General features: G+C 39.3%; 3 protein-coding genes across 4 annotated transcripts in view; 2 read left to right on the top strand and 1 right to left on the bottom strand.

Moving 5' to 3' along the window:
- The window catches only part of LOC107738799 (cell wall protein IFF6-like), a gene marked incomplete at its 5' end in the record, with an annotated part of 8,550 nt that extends 6,905 nt beyond the window's left edge, over nucleotides 1–1,645 (top strand). The window contains 4 exons of the mRNA XM_016550652.1: nucleotides 238–360; nucleotides 925–962; nucleotides 1,069–1,333; nucleotides 1,457–1,645. Coding sequence (XP_016406138.1) covers nucleotides 238–360; nucleotides 925–962; nucleotides 1,069–1,333; nucleotides 1,457–1,587 — 557 coding nt within the window. The remainder of the gene's footprint in view (nucleotides 1–237; nucleotides 361–924; nucleotides 963–1,068; nucleotides 1,334–1,456) is intronic.
- Nucleotides 1,646–3,294: 1,649 nt separating this feature from the next.
- Nucleotides 3,295–11,574, top strand: LOC107738797 (AP-1 complex subunit sigma-3-like). The gene is made up of 5 exons (XM_016550650.1): nucleotides 3,295–3,435; nucleotides 8,416–8,594; nucleotides 9,840–9,948; nucleotides 10,104–10,241; nucleotides 10,906–11,574. Exons 1-5 carry the CDS (start codon nucleotides 3,433–3,435, stop codon nucleotides 10,939–10,941), a joined length of 465 nt encoding a protein of 154 aa, XP_016406136.1. The 5' UTR covers nucleotides 3,295–3,432; the 3' UTR covers nucleotides 10,942–11,574.
- On the bottom strand, nucleotides 11,086–14,899 carry LOC107738796 (secretogranin-2-like). 2 transcript variants are annotated; one of them, XM_016550649.1, is made up of 2 exons: nucleotides 14,794–14,899; nucleotides 11,086–14,200 (listed from the first exon to the last, which is right to left on the bottom strand). In XM_016550649.1, the coding sequence occupies exon 2, from the start codon at nucleotides 14,193–14,195 to the stop codon at nucleotides 12,429–12,431; it is 1,767 nt and encodes a 588-aa protein (XP_016406135.1). In that variant the 5' UTR covers nucleotides 14,196–14,200; nucleotides 14,794–14,899; the 3' UTR covers nucleotides 11,086–12,428. The 2 variants fall into 2 exon arrangements, with proteins under 2 accessions (XP_016406135.1, XP_016406133.1); XM_016550647.1 differs by lacking the exon at nucleotides 14,794–14,899 and adding an exon at nucleotides 14,321–14,366.
- Between the last annotated feature and the right edge of the window lie 4,281 nt (nucleotides 14,900–19,180).

The following is a 19,180-nucleotide window of genomic DNA, read 5'->3' on the forward strand; positions in this document are numbered from 1 at the left end:
GACAGGGCCAGGGCAGCGGTCAGGGAAGCGGTTCTGGTCAGGGAAGCGGACAGAGCCAGGGCAGTGGTCAGGGAAGCGGTTCTGGTCAGGGAAGCGGCCTGGGAAGCGGACAGGGCCAGGGCAGCGGTCAGGGAAGTGGTTATGGCCAGGGAAGCGCTCAGGGAAGCGGTTCTGGTCGGGGAAGCGGACAGGGCCAGGGCAGCGGTCAGGGAAGCGGTTCTGGTCAGGGGAGCGGACAGGGCAGCGGTCAGGGAAGCGGTTCTGGTCAGGGCAGCGGTCAGGGAAGCGGTTATGGTCAGGGAAGCAGTCAGGGTAGTGGTTCTGGCCAGGGAAGCGGCCAGGGCCAGGGAAGCAGTCAAGGTAATGGTCGGGGATGTGGTCAATAAAATGGTCATGGGAATTTTGCATAACACTTACTGGAGATCTTTTCAATTCAGTTCTTTATTCATATGGCATGGTTTTTCCCTCTTTGCTCAAACAGTTTAGAAAGATTGTCTCTCCCCCACCTCCACCTCCTCAAATAAAAAGAATTGCTTGATTGAAGAGTTGGTGTTTTTGGTATAATTTGCCTGTTTTCTCGCATAACTGCTTTCTGGCATCGTTTTACTGTACTTTTATGACATATGCAGCCTTGGTGAGCATGAGGCTTTCAAAAACACAAAATCTTACTAAGCCCAAACCTTTGAACAGTATTGTATTTAATATTGATATACATGTTATATTATCGATCTGAATATAATTTTCACTTTCAAAAAACTACACGTATATTGTATCTACCATGGTATAGGAAAATGCTAATCATTCAGAACATTATGGTATACATAGTATTAAGGTACCGTACTACAATCTGCTGCCATCATATAGTTGGAAAAATAATACTGTAACCTAAAAATTATTTGACTGTAAAACAAACCTTTTTTTTAGCCATGGCTGTTGCCTTCCTTATTCCGCTGTTGACTCCGGTGATCATGAAGGAATGGCCTACCATGGACACATCCAGTTCCTTCGCTACAAAGCTCTTAGAGGCATTCTCAAATCCAGACCTGTTGACAACATCCAACACATCAGGGCAGCGGTCAGGGAAGCGGTTCTGGCCAGGGAAGCGCTCAGGGAAGCGGACAGGGCCAGGGCAGTGATCAGGGAAGCGGTTCTGGTCAGGGAAGCGGTTCTGGCCAGGGAAGCGGCCAGGGCAGTGGCCAGGGAAGCGGCCAGGGCAGTGGCCAGGGAAGCGGTTCTGGTCAGGGAAGCGGATGGGGCAGTGGTCAGGGCAGCGGTCAGGGAAGCGGTTCTGGTCAGGGCAGCGGTCAGGGAAGCGGTTATGGTCAGGGAAGCAGTCAGGAAAGCGGCCATGGTCAGGGCAGCGGTCAGGGAAGCGGCTATGGTCAGGGAAGCGGTTATGGTCAAGCAGTCAGGGTAGTGGTTCTGGCCAGGGAAGCGGCCAGGGCCAGGGAAGCAGTCAAGGTAATGGTCGGGGATGTGGTCATTGAAATGGTCATGGGAATTTTGCATAACACTTACTGGAGATCTTTTCAATTCAGTGCTTTATTCATATGGCATGGTTTTTCCCTCTTTGCTCAAACAGTTTAGAAAGATTGTCTCTCCCCCACCTCCACCTCCTCAAATAAAAAGAATTGCTTGATTTGAAGAATTGGTGTTTTTGGTATAATTTGCCTGTTTTCTCGCATAACTGCTTTCTGGCATCATTTTACTGTATTTTTATGACATATATGCAGCCTTGGTGAGCATGAGGCTTTCAAAAACATAAAATCTTACTAAGCCCAAACCTTTGAACAGTATTGTTTATTTAATATTGATATACATGTTATATTATCGATCTGAATATAATTTTCACTTTCAAAAAACTACACGTATATTGTATCTACCATGGTATAGGAAAATGCTAATCATTCAGAACATTATGGTATACATAGTATTAAGGTACCGTACTACAATCTGCTGCCATCATATAGTTGGAAAAATAATACTGTAACCTAAAAATTATTTGACTGTAAAACAAACCTTTTTTTTAGCCATCGCTGTTGACTCCGGTGATCATGAAGGAATGGCCTACCATGGACACATCCAGTTCCTTCGCTACAAAGCTCTTAGAGGCATTCTCAAATCCAGACCTGTTGACAACATCCAACACATGAAACCAATTAAACACAACCAGCATAAAACCTCAAGAGCTGTACTGTTATCCATAAAAGTGTTTTTAACACAATCCTTGAATTGTTATGTGACCGCTGGGCATCTGAGACGGAGCTCCTAAGACAAGAGCCCTGATCAGGGGCCAAAGGAGCTTCTGTGTGGGATGACGGGGCACTTGAGAGAGCGGCAGGGGTCCCAATAGGGCCTATTGTGATGCAATGATGACTGACCTTTAACTGAGGGCTTGGATGAATGCATGTCAGAGATGACTTGGGGAAATACAAAAACAACATTTGTGCAAGAAACCACTACTTCTAACAACATTTGGCTTGCGAGAACACCGTTTAAGATTTTGTTTTTGCAGCAGCTTGGGCCAGAATAATTTTTTTAATGATCATAGCAATGAAAACCATCTAATTGCGATTGGAAACAAAACACTAATTAGAAAAGAATTTGCAACAAACACACACACAAGCAGTACATTTTTTGTTCATTTACTGTGAACCTACTTTCTCATTTTTTAACACTTTCACTGAAGAATGAAGTGTAAAATGAAGAATAAAGAATACTATTATTTAGAGTTGGGGTTCTTGGACTCGGACTTCAATTATGAATTAACTTGGACTCGAACTTGACTCGGACTCGGACATTTTGGACTTCACGTCATGTGTAATAAAAGATTAAAAAAATATAAAAGAAAAAAAAAGTAAGAACATAAAATTAAGACAAAAATACATTATTAATAATCGTCTCCCATTCAAACTCAATTGGTTAAGAAATAGGACTCAACAAGGTGGACTCGGACCCAACACTACAGTTATTTATCATATAAAACCAGTTATTATTCTGAGGAATAACAAGATAATATTCATAATAGCAAACTGTATTTTAAATAATATTATTATATTATATTTTTTATAACAAAAATAGTTTATTCTTTATTGTGTTTTAAGTTGGTTGCTTAACAACATGTCATATCTATATCCATACATGTCAAGGCTGCATTTACAAAAGGCGTTTAAAGGTAACGTATAGGAAAATATGTGAGGAGGGTGTTGCCCCGCCCCTTTTCAAGCCAGGTGCAGTGCGTTAACCAATCAGAGCTCAGACATAGGAGACGAAAACAAAGCCGAACGCTCAGATACGCATCTGCGCATGCGTAGCTTTTCTCTCCCTCACAGTTTGGTAAGGGCAGCGATGACTCCGGCCTTGACCAGCCGGCCGGGAAGTGAATAGGAGTTTTGTGGATTTCAACATTCTTTCCGTATTTCTTACTTCAATATGGTAAGTTACACAGTTTATTCTTTTGCCTCACCTAAAAGCACACATTTAGATCACAGAGTAGTGTGACAGGTGATTTCTTCCACAGGTTGTGCTCGTGCACCTGCGGACTTTAAAACTTCCGTCCTTCACGAGCTGCTTGTTTATCACCGACTAAAGAAAACAGTGTCATTTAGAACTGGTGTAATTCACCTAAAGTTGTTTTATTCAAAGTCTGAGCAAATGAATCGGATGTCATTTTAAATGCTGAGGGAGTTAAAGGTGTCGCTTTGGTGAAGTCATCTCATCTGTCTGGATAAACCGGTTGGTTCGTTTCCCTTGATACTGGACTGTCAGATTTTGACACTCAACAAGCAAATTGTTGTGAAACCTTTGTGTGGAGAAAATTTGCATGCAAAGTCCTGGTTTAGCTGACTTGATTTGGCGGCCAGGTAAACTCGTTTATTTGTTGTTCAAATAGAGTTGGCCACTGTGTGTTTGACGTTTGACTGCTGCTGAGCGAGTTTACAGAAGAGCTATCTGTTCTTCTGGTTAATGTGTGCAAGAATGAAGAAGAATGAGTTAAGAGTACTTTATAAACCAATCACAATATTACAAATGAAATATTAACATTTGCTATTATGAAATATTTTTTTATATTGCGTAATATATTGATAATATTGGGTAATGATATTTTAGCAATATATTATTTATTAATAATATTAGCACTTTATATCTTTTTAAATATGAATACATTTTAAAACAATACTTTAATACTCAAATGACATGAAAAATACGCTGTAAAAATATCATGTTGTTAAGTTTACTATTAAAATATCAGTCAGTAATCTATATTACTACTAATAACAATAAATTATGCTCATACATATGTGTTTGTATCAAAAAACCGTAAAATAATAAAATAAAATAAATAAATATTTTTTCAAACTGAGTCATATTTAATACAATATATTTGCTGTTAATAATTTAAAGAATGTAATTAAATGCTTAATGAAAAATACATTCATAAATATTTTTGTTTTTGTTTAGCTCTAAGGTTTTGGTAAGTGTTGGCAAAATCTCTCCAGAGTATTAATACAATACATGCAGGTCCACAATGCTTCATCTCTGATATTGTCTGTATGCATCCGAGTAATTACAAGTGATGAAGAAGTGGCCCTTTTAATTTCAAAGAGATAACAATACACTGCAGAATCTCATTTAAACTCCAGCGAGTGTGTTTGTAAGCATGTTCTCCTGTGTGCTGTAGCCGCTCACAGCTGTGTCGACTCCAACAATAGAAGGAAAATGAAATCAGAGCAACACAGAACTGAAATCTAAGCAGGAACAGGCTCAAGAGGAAGCTCAGAGCTTCATTTAAACCCTCCCCTAGTGAAACTTTGTGTGTGGCAGAGAGAGGGAGAGGGGTGTGTGTGTAAGGAGAGAAAGTGTGGAACGTAGAGATAAAGATGTATGTAACTTAATAGCTGTAGCACACGGTTTCCTTTCTCTTTTCTTTTCCTGTTGGCGTGAGATGGGTGTTCCACGCTGAAGAAATACTTCAGAGAATCATATTCGTCTGGAGCACAATAGTAGACCCGACGCAGTGCATGCTTCTGTTTCCTTGTTTTTTCCTTGTGTTTTCATCTTTCGTCTCTCCTCAGGATTTACTGAGGAAGCAAATAAACTCTTTGCCAGCATGTTTTGGTCATAATGAAGCAGCTGACGGTTCCTTTTCCCCACCTGGTGTTCCAGCATCTGTGTGCATGTGTGTTTGCGAGCAAAATGAGTTGCTTGCAGCATATTCATTAATTCTCTCGTTAAACATAACAATTGAATTTAGGAGGACAAAGCTTAGGACCCATTGCTTCTTGATTGGTTTGAGTTCTATGAAAAATGACCCATTGCCATTATCATGTTTTTACACTTAAAGAAATAGTTCACACAAAAATGGAAATTTACTAATTTTACATAGAAAATGTACTCACCTTCAGGCCATCCAAGATGTGGATGAATTTGTTTCTTCTTCAGAACAGATTTGGAGAAATTTAGCATTACATCACTTGCTCACCAATGAATCATCAGCAGTGAATGGGTGCCGTCAGAATGAGAGTCCAAACAGCTGATAAAAACATCACAATAATCCACACGACTCCAGTCCATCAGTTAATGTCTTGTGAAGCGAAAAAGCTGTTTGTTATAAACAAATTCATCAAATTTAACTTTAAAAACTTCAGCTAAAATACAAGTCCTCTATCCATAATGCTTTCTCTGGTGAAATGTCATCTTATCTGAATCAGGAGAGAAAAACATGCACAGATCCAGCTCCGTTTACAAGTGGAAACAGTTCTAAACAAATCTGTCATTCGATTTAAATCCACAGGTGATGGAAGTGTTGTCATAGATTATAGGCTCTTATTTTGGCCAGAAGTGACAATGTAATGGTAAATGGATTGTTTCTTGCAAGCAGCTTTTCACTTCATAAGACATTCATTCATGGACTGGAGTGGAGTGGATTATTGTGTTGTTTTTATCAGCTATTTGGACTCTCATTCTGACGGCACCCATTCACTGCAGAGGATCCATTGGATGTAATGCTAAATTCTCCAAATTCATTATGATGAAGAAACAAACTCCTCTAGATTGATGGCCTGAGCATGAGTACATTTTCATTTTTGAGTGAATTGTTCAGGTTGCTCTGGGCGAATGGTACCTGTACTTAGTGAAATGGAGTTTTAGCATATTGCATATAATGCAATTTGTCCCCTTGGAATTATAAGGTTCTATCTGACATTTTGAGTTATGAGTTAACATTTGAGTTAACATTTGAGTTATTCACATATTCTTATTCTGTGACAACTTATTTGCATTATGTGATGTTTCTTTTGTAAGCCGTGTACATTTTGGGCCTTTTTTTTAGAAGACAAAAAGGGTTCTATCTACAGAAGTCTATGGAATGCAAAAACTTTGAAGCTCAATATCTCAAAATTGCTCAGAATGCAGATAGAACCTTATAATTCCAAGGCGACGAATTATACTGTAGCTGTTTTTATGTAAAACAATAAGCAATATGCAATGCAACAATCAATAGACATTTAGAATAGTACTATGCTTGTTGTCATAGGACCGCATTACACTCTGTTTAATTCAGCAGTTGGTGTCTAGTCAAAATATTGGAAATAAAAACAATTAATTGTGTAGAAAATTTTCAAAAAACTTTCGACAGCATAATTAATGATTCAGTCATATTTAAAAGTGTTTCAGTTCATGAAAATTAATTGCACTGTGGAATACTGTATTCTGCACAGTGATTTAGGCTATACTGCACATTTTTATATTTCTTTACAACTGTCATTTGAAAAAAAAAATTTCTGTTATTATGAATGTCTCTGTATTGCATGCTGTTTTATTGCTCATCATTACTCATTTCTGTGAAGTTTTTCTTATGAAATGCCCTTTTCCAGCAATAAAAGTGAACAGTCCAGTTCCATTTTTTTGTGTGTTTTTAATCTTGTTTCAGAGGTGTGACTCGGGTTTCTGTTAATAGTTGTGCAAATGAAATGAGGGGGAGGAGAAATTAGGAGTTCTCAGAAATTTTGTTCTTAGTATCGTTGCATTGAGCTGATTAGTTCTTGTATGGAAAGGATTCACGCAGGGGTCCATCCTGCAGCTGACAGCAGATCTTTGTCTCGCGGATATTGAATCTCATATTGATTGGGTTTGTGTGACAGTGAAAAGGTTAGCCATAGTTCTCTGTCTGAAGTGCAGTTTGTCTTTTTCTGTGTATTTCCTCTTTCTAAAATTTTATCTGTGGACTTTTTGGAATTGCTGTTACAGACACCGCAAGACAAGAAAGAGGAAATATGGGGGAAATGGGATCAGAACACAATGCAGGCCAGATATGAACTTGCGTTTCTCTCATGAGCACCACAGCTCAACATATCTAGAGCTTGTGCACTAGTCTAGGTTATGATTCCATTAAATATTATTTTTGTACTTTTGAGGAATAAATATTTTGAAACAACAAATGCATTTCATCCACCTGTGTTCTTCAGCTTGACTCAGCTGTAACATTGCCAGGAAGGTTTTTGCATTGACTCTATGTCTGAGCAAAGTCGTGAGATTCACTGATTGAGCATTCAAAAGTTTAGTTAGTTCTGTTGTCAAATTTGTGCCAAACCACAAAGAATCTGGTGCAATTACTCCATGGCGTTTATTTGTAAACCTGAGATGCGACTTGTTGAAGGAACTGTTGTTAAATTGCACAGATGCTGAAACGAAAGAGCTTCTCTCAATCGAAGACGGTGATGAAATTAGTTGACAGATTGCTGGAAAAAATAAAGATTATTTTCATGTACTACCATATTTCCTGCACAGCTGTTCAAATGCAGTCTTCATCTTGGTGCATGTGTGATCTTGTAAATTTAAAGGAAAATGTAATAATTTTATGGTGGTTATGTGTGAAAATGGTTGATGGGAGGTAAATAGTAAGGAAACTGAAACACTTTGTAATATTCGCTATGAAATTACAGATTCGGTACAGAATGAAGTCCACCCACTTGAATCATTTTGGCCTTGACTCTAGTGTGAAACCTTTCTGTCTACCATCTGCTTCCCTGCAGCATCTGCAGAAAAACCCTGCATAAAGAGTATTTTATACATATATTTATGATATTTTTCCTTTTGAATGCATTGCAACCTTTTATAGTTTTCTATGAAGTATTGGTTTTATATATGATACAGACCAGTACAAAAAGCAACATTAATTTTAAATGAAAAGTAAAGGATTATTCACATTTAATTTAGCAATGGCACTTATACAGAGTGACTCTGTATTTTCATGACTGCTCAAAGGAACCGTCTTGGTAACTCATTACCTTTGGGGTTTGAACCTACAACCTTTGGAGAACCAACCTGGATCATTAACCACTAGACAACACCCACTCCAAAAGATGAAAGAATGAAACTAGCATTAATTAAAATGCATGTTCTCTTTTCCGACAGATGCACTTCCTGTTGCTGTTCAGTCGTCAGGGGAAGTTACGGCTGCAGAAATGGTTCCTGCCCCTCCCGGAGAGAGAGAGGAAGAAGATTGTGAAGGACATGACCACTATGGTGTTGTCACGAAAACCACGCACATGTAACTTCCTGCACTGGAAGGACCTGAAGATTGTCTATAAGAGGTGAGCATTCAACCCAGGCCCAAGGAGAATGTCCTGCAGGAGTAAATCTAGGGTTATATTCAGTATGTCTTCAGTAAGAGCATGCTGGTTTCAAACAAAATGACGGCGTTAGATTCAGCATTAATTAAAAGCCCAGCTGCTAGGCTCTCGTGTTTGGTCATTAGTCATCACAAGGTGTGAGCAAAAGACTCTAAAATCTTGCAAAGCGGACACCTAGTCAGCAGTCAAGATCTTATGTGGGCTAATTAAAATGCCACATGCGAAGATTTCTGCGTCCGTATCGAGTTTGTTGCCCCGTCCTGTGCTGTAGTTTTTAAACCAGTTCAGACCAGTTCTCCTGCCATTACTGATGTCATTAGCTGACGACATGCCCCTATCTGAGTCCTCCTTGTTTTCTGGTGAAACCTAGTGGCAGCTTTTTACACAATGGCCCCTCAATAGTGACTGAAAATGAACCCACATGCTCACAATGGGAAATATTAGTGCTTCATCTTTTTATTATGATAAATCAGTTAGAAGGTGTATTAGAAACATTTAGTCACTTCTGAAGATTAAATGCTCTTAAAGTCAGTATAAAATTGAATTTACAATAAATTTTATTAATGCAACTTTCCAAGTAAAACAAGACATCGCTTTTATTTATTCGGAATGGATTTGATCATAAAAAGGGAATGTTACATTGCTGAATGGAAGTTATGTGATAAAGAGCTTTTTTTAATCTATATAGAACCATATTTCAACCCTGTATAGTAGAAAATGTCCCAGAAGAGGGGGATTTTCGGAATATAAAATGCAAAGAACCACTGAAGAACCTTTGTTTTTGTGAGTGGGTAATGGAAATGTTTTTGAGAAAATGTGTAATTGTGCTTGTAAACTTTAATGCTTCAGAGCCTGACTATATTCTTGGTCACCGTTCCGATTTTTATGCTGCATCAAATCCATCTGTCAGGCACTGAAACATCGTGTTTCTGAGAGTGAGTTTTCACACTTGTGTTCCTGAGAGCCTGTTCCTCACACTCTTCTGGTTCAGATCTGTATTTCACACCTTTCTTAAACCTGTCTCTCTGTTCTTTCCTGTTGTTTTCCCAGTGTGACCTTTATAAATACGGAGATTTGCCATGTCAGCAGTTGCATTACAGAGACTGTAGATGGCAACTGTGAGGATAGTGTGTACTATTTTCAGTGTTTTCTTTTTTTTAATTAATAAAAATAAACGTAGGTCTGTGTTTCCCCACTTGTTTGTAGGTACGCCAGTCTGTATTTCTGCTGTGCTTTGGAGAACAAGGATAATGAACTTCTGGCTTTAGAGATTCTGCACCGTTATGTGGAGCTACTTGACAAATACTTTGGCAATGTAAATACATTCAGTTTCTTAATTTATCACGTCTGGAGCTTTTTTTAATTAATTTTTTGCATAGACTGAACACTGAATTTTGTTCTTTATTCTCTGTCTCTTTATTCTTTTTTTTTTTTTATACCAATTTCTGTCTGTATAATATTATCTTACAGGTATGTGAGCTGGACATCATCTTTAACTTTGAGAAGGCTTATTTCATCCTGGATGAGTTTCTGATGGGTGGAGAGATTCAGGAGACGTCCAAACAGTCTATTGCAAAGTCTGTAGAGGCCTCAGATATGCTGCAAGAGGTGAGACACTAAATTTAATCTGTTTTTAGGTTCATGTGTTTGAAAAAATGAAACGGAAAAATGTTTATTTATTTAACAGTATTAAAATGGGATTAAAAGAAACTATCTTCCATCCCTGTAAATTGCTATTGTTCTGACATTTTTTAAATAATAATAACACAATCTCAATCAGTGTTTCTGAGCCAGACATTTCAGATTCAGAAATCACCTGCAGCTGTTTTAATGGTGCTGCCCACCCAGTTATAGAGCTCTACTTTGGCCGTCACCTTCATAAAACATTATTGATTTGACAGAGAGAGAAATAAACAGACCTGTCTGTTTGAGACAACAAAAAGACCACATTAAAAGAATAGTTCACTCCAAATTGAAAATGATGTCATTTACTCGCCTTCAAAGCTGGCATATTGAGCGCTCACAGGACTATAGCATAAGGGGTATAAATGACACAAGGGTGAATAAACGATGAGCGAATTTTCATTTTGGAGTCAAGTGTTCCTTTAAAACCCATATGGCATCTGATCATTTGTTGTCCTTATATCATTCTAATAAGCAGGGTCCATACATCTGAAGGAGAGTTCACCTCTGCATGGAAAGGGAACCTGGAAATGTCACTTAATATTCTACAAAAGGGTAATCAGTTATGTGCCTGTTTTCTTCTCTTCAGACGATGGAAGAATACATGAGCAAACCAGCCTTCTGACAGCAGCTGACGTGATACAATGTGACAAAAGGGAAAGAAACCTGCCTCCGCAGTGTAGGTTGTGTCCTTCACTCAGGACACAAATTGTCATGGCAAGAAATTACAGACTTCATTCATGAGGGATGCAGAATTTTTTTTTCTTATTTATTATTATTATTATTATTTTCTTCTCAATGCTTGTATGAACTTTATCAATTCCACTCAAATTTTAATAGAACTGAATCAGGGTTCATGTTGTGTTTTTGAATAGGTTATGTCTTGTCAGCTTATAAAAATAAATGTAATGCAGAATTTCTGTGATGGCTCCAGCATGCATATACAAATGCAACCATAGATTCAGCTGATAATGTTCAACTTTTATATCAAAATCATTTTATATAATAATCATATATTTGCAATAACCTTAAACCTTGGCTTATCTGAAGTGCCTTTTCATGTTTTTAAACACGTTGCATGTCTCAGGAGACATTTAGTTCAAGAAAAAAAAGAAAAAAAAACACTTTTGATGAAATGTTAATGCTGTTTTATGAGCACACTTTGTTGATTTAATTAAAATTGTCTTTTTGATATGATTTAGTCTCAGGCAAGTGTTTGCAATTTTCTCTAATTAAATGCATCCGGTGCTTTCTAAAATCCCTCCAGCAGTTTATTTTTGTGCACTTTAATGGATTTGTTTTCTATTATTATCTCTTATTATGAGACTATGCCTGGCGCTGTTTTTAGGTCCTGTATCATCAAGTGGACATCCTTGGCTTTTTCTATGACCTCAAATGCAAATATTAATATGTGATTGATATTTTTTCTTCTTTTTCAAGATCCAGCACAGACTGGGTTTCATGTTTCTTGTTTAAAGTCATAATATGATATTTTTATGTTGAATCATGCTCAGTGTAATAAGGCAGCACAATACAGCGAGAGGAAAAATAATACAGTAATGCTTTATTCATGTTTCTCTTCTCACACTTTAGAACACGTACAAAATGATTTATAAATGAGAATCACATCCAACTTTATTGGTTTGATAATGAAATAGCTTGTAAAGTTTGCAGCAAGCGGAGTCCTACGACTACAGGAACATTCTCTTGATGCCAACAAAAGGAACAAGAAAACATTTCGAGGACCACCAGTTCATAAACGACAGATAAAATACACTTGAACTCCCGCACATTGATATACCATATATATTTACATCATATAGAATTCCATGAAAACTAAAGCACTTTAAACTGTTTACTTTTTTTAAAATAACTTTTGAGGAGATATAGGCATGTCCCACGAGTAAGCAATATTTTTTCCCCCCTTTCATACTCTGACAAGTCCCTTCTATGGCAGGATTGGCTAGTAGGAGCTCCTTACAACCGGCTTGCAATTTGGACAGTTCAGAAGTCGTTCATGTAGCCATAGCAACCATATCAAAGAGATAAAAGGTCAAGGGGTGGGACTTGTCAGAATACGAGCAGGAGGAAAAAAATACACACTCAGGCTCTTCACATTCCTGCAACCATTTTCCCGTGATACTCTTTACCCTCTTCTGTTCCAGGCACAGGTGGGGTTTGATCTACGGTCTCCTGTGCTGAATCTTGAGTGGGCGGCTTTTGGGGCGCCTCGGGCTCCTCTTTCCCTTGGGTGTCTCTTTTGGTGGGTGTGCTTTTTCCATTATCAACCTGATCAAAGAAATCTTTCATGGCCTCCTCATACAAATCATAAGGCAACTGTCCGTTCGTGGCAGAATCGATGGCTCTCTTGCGATCGCTCGAGCTGGTGTCGGGGTACTCAGTCAGGAGTTTGGCAGCGAGGAAGGTCGACTCTTCATCCTCATCCACTGCATCATCATCATAATCATCTTTTCTTTTGCTTGGAGCTTTGTTTAACTCGGACAGGAACAAGCTTCCCCGTCTTCCGCTGGGGTTGAAGTACTTTGCCATGGCTGTTTTGTAGGGCCTTTGCTTTAGCAAAGAAAATTTTGCGTTCTTGTTGGCCAGATTCCCTAACCCAAGGACTTTCATGATATCCTCAGTTTTGACATCAGGTGGGATATCACTCACTGTGACTTCAGGCTGTCGACCGTTGTAATACTTGATGACCCGGCTCTTGAACCGAGGTTGGCTGGGCTTCCTAGCCAGCTGGGTCTCAGGAAGGCGTTGTTGTTTTCTGGTTTCCTCCATGAAGAGCATTCCAACCAGGTCCTCTGGAGGCACCTGGAGCTTCATTGAAATAGCCGACAGCAGTTGTTTGATAGCCCTAGGGTCGATTAGAGAGGGTTGGGACAGTAGCCTCCTCCTTCCTTCCATCAGGTCCCGTTTTTGTGCCTGGTTTGTCATCTCCAAGACCTTCAACAGGTAGTAATCCACGAGTTTTGTGTCATCGTCTGGGTTCTCGTCATCGTCTTCAGTAGGGCTAGCTCGTCTTTCAATGGCCTCGTCCTGCTCTCCGTTATCTCCTAGCCCTCGTTCGTATTCTTCACGGCTTCCTTTAACTACTTCCTCCATCTCGAGCTGCTCCTCTAGTGGCACCCATTCCTCCCCTCCGGTCACATCCTCGTACGCCAAGTTTCTAACCTTGTAGAGGTCATTGTCGTCTTCGGCGTCTTCATCATCCTGGTTCTCTCGCTTCTGGTTCTGCGCGGCAGACAGTTTACCAAGCTCTTCGAATATAGAGCGCATGTTGGCGAGGCTCTGAGGGGTGTACTGCTCGTCCAAATCCTCAGTCGCACGCTTGCTGTCCCTGCCGTTCTCCTCGTCCTCAAACATCAGTGGATACTTCTTGTGCGGCTTCACGAAGCCCCCGTAGTCTCCAACAGGGCTCTCTGCGTCTGCCACCGGGCGTCTGCTCTTGTGAGGACGCCGCTCATTTCTGGGCGCTGGCTGGCTTTCCAGAGTCTCTCCAGCTTGTTCAAGCACCCGCAGCAGAGATCGAACCCACTGTGGCACCTTGTTATCAGGCCAACGTGTGGCGTCCTCATGCGTGGGTGTGTTCTCGTCCTGTAGGGAGGCGAGCTGCACTAGAAAGCGGAATTTGTCCACCTCGTCGTAGTCCCCTGTTGGACTCTCTGGTCCATCGGCTCTCTGCTTCAAGCTTTCGATGTACTCCAGAGCTTTGATCATATCGGAGCTGGGAGCAAGGAAGCCACCCTGGTCTCCGCCTCGCAGGCGATGGTGGCGCACGGAGGTGCCCTGCACGGTTAGTGTTTGGAGGAGGGTAACGAGCAGGACTGCCACCCCTCCGGCGGACAGTTTCAGTAGTGACAACATCATACCGCCTAGAGATAAACAAGCACAAAACAGTTAACCCATGCAGTCTTTTTATTTATGGTGCAACCTTGATATTTAAAACCAAAATGCATGTAGTGTAGCTAAAATTCTGTTTAAGTTTAAACTACCCATGAAATCAGTTCTTAGAATTGCTAATATTGTTTCCCAGACCGAGAAGAAGCGACGCTCCGAGCGCCAGAGCAGCAATGAGATCAGTCAGAACACAACATGTTTTTAAATGACAACAGCACCGGATGAGTCACCGCCTGTTGTCAAGGTAACCTTTCACTTGTGGCTACGGATCTCTGAGAACAGATCTATTGATATTTTCACGTATGTTTGTAATAACAAATCTCGATTTAAAAGATCAGTCTAGCTGAAATACATTTCACTGATCTTTTCGCGACGAAATCGAGTAGATAAACCAGAGATGAGATATGCTGCTCATGAGTGATAGTATCTAATCAAGCAAAGCCGGAAAGAAAAGGAACAAAAGCTCTACTCCTCTTTAACCCTCGCAAAGCAGACTAGCGCATACGTTAACACGTTTTCACAGAGCATAATTTTGTCAACTCAAAGAAATGAAAATGAGTCGTCGTACCTTTTGTGTAGAGCTCAGAGAATGTGAATGAGCGTGAACAGCATGTCCTCCGTGTTGCCTCAATGCGCTTCGGTTGTGTTTCAGCACCGGACAGCTCCCCGCGCTATATGAGGCGGCACCTGACCAATGCGTCACCGATGCTCACGCAATACCGAGGCTGTGCATGCATTCGTACCGATGGTAACCATTCACAACGTTTATCTCTGGGAAACTAAACCTCATGCATTAACCTCTTGGTCTATGTTTTAGGTGTGTTTTATTCATAAAGAAGAGGATAGTGCGGTTGGTGAACAACAGAAAGGTATACCTACGTTATAAAGGATTTTAACATAGTTCCTGTCTAAATACAGAAACGCGTTTACAATACAGTGAATGTATTATCTAATGTATAATGCAATAAAACTGTTAAATTGATTTTAGCTGCCAGTGTTATACATAAGATCCAAACAAGACGGTAGAATGTTTCTGAAGCTTCCTAAAGAGGAAATGCCATATGATTTTTACAATTGTAAAGCTAATTATGCTACACATTCAGAAAAAAAGAAATAAAGCTCCTACTGGGGCGGTACCCTAATGCACAAACGATAAAAGGTACTTCTTTATACCTTATTTACCCCTAAATGTTGCATTAGTACCTTTTAAAATGGTACTGGCCTTTTTTATCTGAGCGTGGAAACTATGGTAAATTAAATTGCAAAACATTTCTGTTACAGATACATCAGTTACTTTAAAAATATTATTTAAGTAATGAGGATATCATAGGTGTGCGATTGTAAAAATGGTTTGTTCGCTGTCTTTCTGTACACACAGGCGTCACAGGCGAGTTAAATCGTCAGACGATGAGTCACACACACGCACAAACCCACTGTGGGACTCATCGGGGAGAGCAAGGTCTCAGATAAATATACATCTGCCGTTTGTGGATCTCTTCCACTGTCCCTAGACACCTACAGTCCAGAGCATCTATCCTGCGGTGAGGCCTGTCAGCAGCTGAATTATGTGCCCTAGTGACATTAGTGCCAAGATGACACTCATTTGTACTTGATCACTTTTCCTGGAACACAGACAAAACGTCTGCGGAGAAACTTTGTTCTTTTGAGTTGTTTTTCAGAAGTACATAGTTTGAAGTATTTTTAGCTGTACTTTCCAAGTACAAAAAGAAAAGAAAAAAAGAGTTTTACTTTGTTTTGCAAAACCACCTAACTTGGGCCTATTTAAGTTATTTTTGACATGCTATCCTGGGTATTTAACCCTTGTGCTGTGCTGAATATTCTTTGCCTGATTTGGTGTTCCTGATCAAAAATGACTGGCCTTTTTGTTTTTTATTTAAAATTTTAAAAAAAAGAAAAAAAGAGTTTTACTTTGTTTTGCAAAACCACCTAACTTTTTAAGTTAACTAACACTATTTAAGTTATTTTTGACATGCTATCCTGGGTATTTAACCCTTGTGCTGTGCTGAATATTCTTTGCCTGATTTGGTGTTCCTGATCAAAAATGACTGGCCTTTTTGTTTTTTATTTAAAATTTTAAAAAATCTGCTATAATATCAATAAATCTTGGATTCAGTCTTTTTGTCAGCTTGTTTCTTTCAATTAGAACAGGCTTTGTATTTCTTTTTGGAACTGATTGATCATAAGCCTCATTGATCTTAACGTATGCACCTCCACCAATCATTATTTGTCGACCTTTTTTGCCAATGAGGTGCATTAGCACTTAAGAAGAGGTGCATAAGCTGCTCAATGAGGCCTAAGATCAATCCGTTCCAAAAATAAATACAGAACCTATGCTAATTGAAAGAAAACAAGCTGAAAAAAATTTGAATCCAATATTTGATAATAATATAGCATAATTTATAAGCATTTTTTGTGGGTTGGTCATTTTTGATTGGGAACACAGGTATAATAAAGTGGGGGGAAAAAATAAAGTCAAAATCCAATTCCATAACGCTTAACTAGCATTTTTGGGAAAAAGAAAATCTCAAAATGACCAGAACACAACATGAGAGTTAAGTTTCACAAGAACTTTTAGAAAACCATCTGGTGCTTTAAAGAACCCAGAAACCAATATGCTGGTCTGAAGAAGATAACATTTAACGTCAGGAACTTATATTAATCTCCGGAGAGCCATATAAAAAAAAAGGCATGTCCCTACAGCACAGAATCAGAACAGCGCATTTATTTCTTCATTAAAAGTGCTCTGCGGTTTGTCGGCATATTGTTTTTTAGCACATACGGATTCTGGACTCGTAACCCACAGTCAGCTGACTGCACTCTGGGAAGAGAGGGGTGAGACAGGCCCTCCTGTTGTTAGTGGAGCAGTCACATGGTCAGATGAGTCATAAGGCTGTGTGTGTGCATTATTGGATGTTTCCATGGCTGTGAAACCAAACAATCTTTTCTATTTTTTGCTTCTTGATTCATAAAAAATACATATCTTCTGACTTCCATTAGCAATCAGGAGGGGTTCTAGGTGTTCTCCTGAAAAGCTTTCAAAAACTCCTCCCTGCTTTCTCAGTAAGATTAAAAGGAAATCAATCCACAACCCACTGAACTTCTCAATTTTCTCCCTTTAACGATATTAGAGCATCCCCTCTGTTGATGTGATGATTGTTCTAGCAGAGACTGGCTAGTGGATGGGGAAAACAACGCTGTAGAGATGACTCTGAAACCCGTCTTGCTGGAGTTGGCTATTAATAGGCGTTGTGGAGGTGTCAGCAGGAGGTTACAGTCATGTGTGCGTGGACCGTGACGGACGATCTGATAGGCCGAGAGACGTGTAGGAGGCTTGACGAGGGATTCTCTTGGTATAAGCAGGATTCTGCACATTAATTAGGTCTAATGAGCAAAGCCGGAATTAATGATTTTATGTTTTCACATGAAACTGAGCTTTTTTTTAGTAGAGTGTTAGTGTTAGTAGAGTTTAGCCAGTAGAGTGGCTAAAATGAGGTCTATTAACCATCATACATTTTAAGGTATCAGAATGAAACAATATGTCTGATATTCTAAACATATTAAAAACAAGATAAATGTACCTGACACGCAAAATTGAATTGCATACACAGCCAAGGAGCTTGCTGCTTTACATTTATATGGCTGGTTAGCATTCAGAGCAATTCACAGTACGCTTTCAGAGTACCTTTGAAACCCTCCACCTTCCCCAGCTCCACCTGTATAGATCTGTTAACGGTTATTTTATATGCTATTTGTGCAGCAGCAGTATGTCTTAAATACTCACAGCACCATATCGGCATATGTATTGGCAGTAGCAATTTCTTTTACTTGTTTTGCACCACCAGCAGCAGCAATAATCTACAACAGCAATATCCAGCAGCAGCAATTCAGCAGCGTAGCAGATCTATTCCACCAAGACCAAATACATTAACATTGTCATATTCAATACCATGCTAAAATCTTCAGAGAGTTGTCATGACAGAAAGTTTTTTTTAAAAATCTAATTCCATTGGCAGTTTTTTTAAGAATAAATCTTTGCAGTAATGTTGGGATGCAGATAGATCAATAATGCCTGTTTTGCTTGAGCATGTCACACTTTCTCATGAAATTTGTACATTTTTTTTTTTTTTTTAGCATTTTTGCTAAGGTGAAGAAGTCTTGTATTATGCTTTAATCAGCAGAAAAACCAGTCTTCCTCTAAGCCCAGTTACAGCTATTTGTTAAATTCTCAGTTGATTTTCACATGCATGACATTTATTTTATGCCTAATACTGATTTCACAGTTATAATTATGGCCAGTGACAGAAGAAAAAGCAAACAAGAGCCACATGTTTTCTGCTATCTGTGGGTGGATGAACAGCGAGTCTCTCTCTAGATACGGCTCAGGTCTCTCCTTCAATGTCAAAGTCCAGAAGTCATACTTCTGGTCTCAATTTAAGTCAAGTCAAGCTGGTTTTGGTCACTTAAAGGAGTAATAGCATACCTCTCTTCAAAAAGTCTCATGTTTTGAGGTATCATGTTCATTGCACAAAATTGTTACTTAGCATTTGTTCAATTTGCTAACCCAAAATGTTATCATTGCTATATTTTATGTACTAAAACCATTAATTATGTTAATGTAGCTGAACTGAAGGAGCCTAGAGCTTTGAGAATACAGCAGATTTTTGTGTGTTCTGTAAACTGACAGTTTGAGTAGAGATTATATGCTTGGCCTGTTCTGAAGGCTGTTGATTTGATTTGGCTCAATGAAAGCATCCGTCACCCAGAGCTGTGTTCAGCATGCTAGAATGGGCTGACGGCATAGCGGACGGAGGAAGGGAGGAGGTGGAGAGGATGAATGTCAATGAGAATAGAAAGGGAGGACTGCATCGTCTCTCTGCTGTCATTCTTATAAATACAAGCAATGAAATCTATCAGTCAATTAGTTCTTTTTTTAC

The sequence above is a fragment of the Sinocyclocheilus rhinocerous genome, unplaced genomic scaffold, assembly GCF_001515625.1.
Source record: "Sinocyclocheilus rhinocerous isolate Xijiao unplaced genomic scaffold, SAMN03320098_v1.1 scaffold5273, whole genome shotgun sequence".
Classification (NCBI taxonomy): domain Eukaryota; kingdom Metazoa; phylum Chordata; class Actinopteri; order Cypriniformes; family Cyprinidae; genus Sinocyclocheilus; species Sinocyclocheilus rhinocerous.

What these genes read in the sequence shown, in the direction of transcription:
- LOC107738797 (XM_016550650.1), top strand. An exon ending in TTGACAAATACTTTGGCAAT is followed by an intron (nt 9,949 to 10,103) that starts GTAAATACATTC and finishes ATTATCTTACAG; the next exon opens with GTATGTGAGCTGGACATCAT. An exon ending in CCTCAGATATGCTGCAAGAG is followed by an intron (nt 10,242 to 10,905) that starts GTGAGACACTAA and finishes TCTTCTCTTCAG; the next exon opens with ACGATGGAAGAATACATGAG.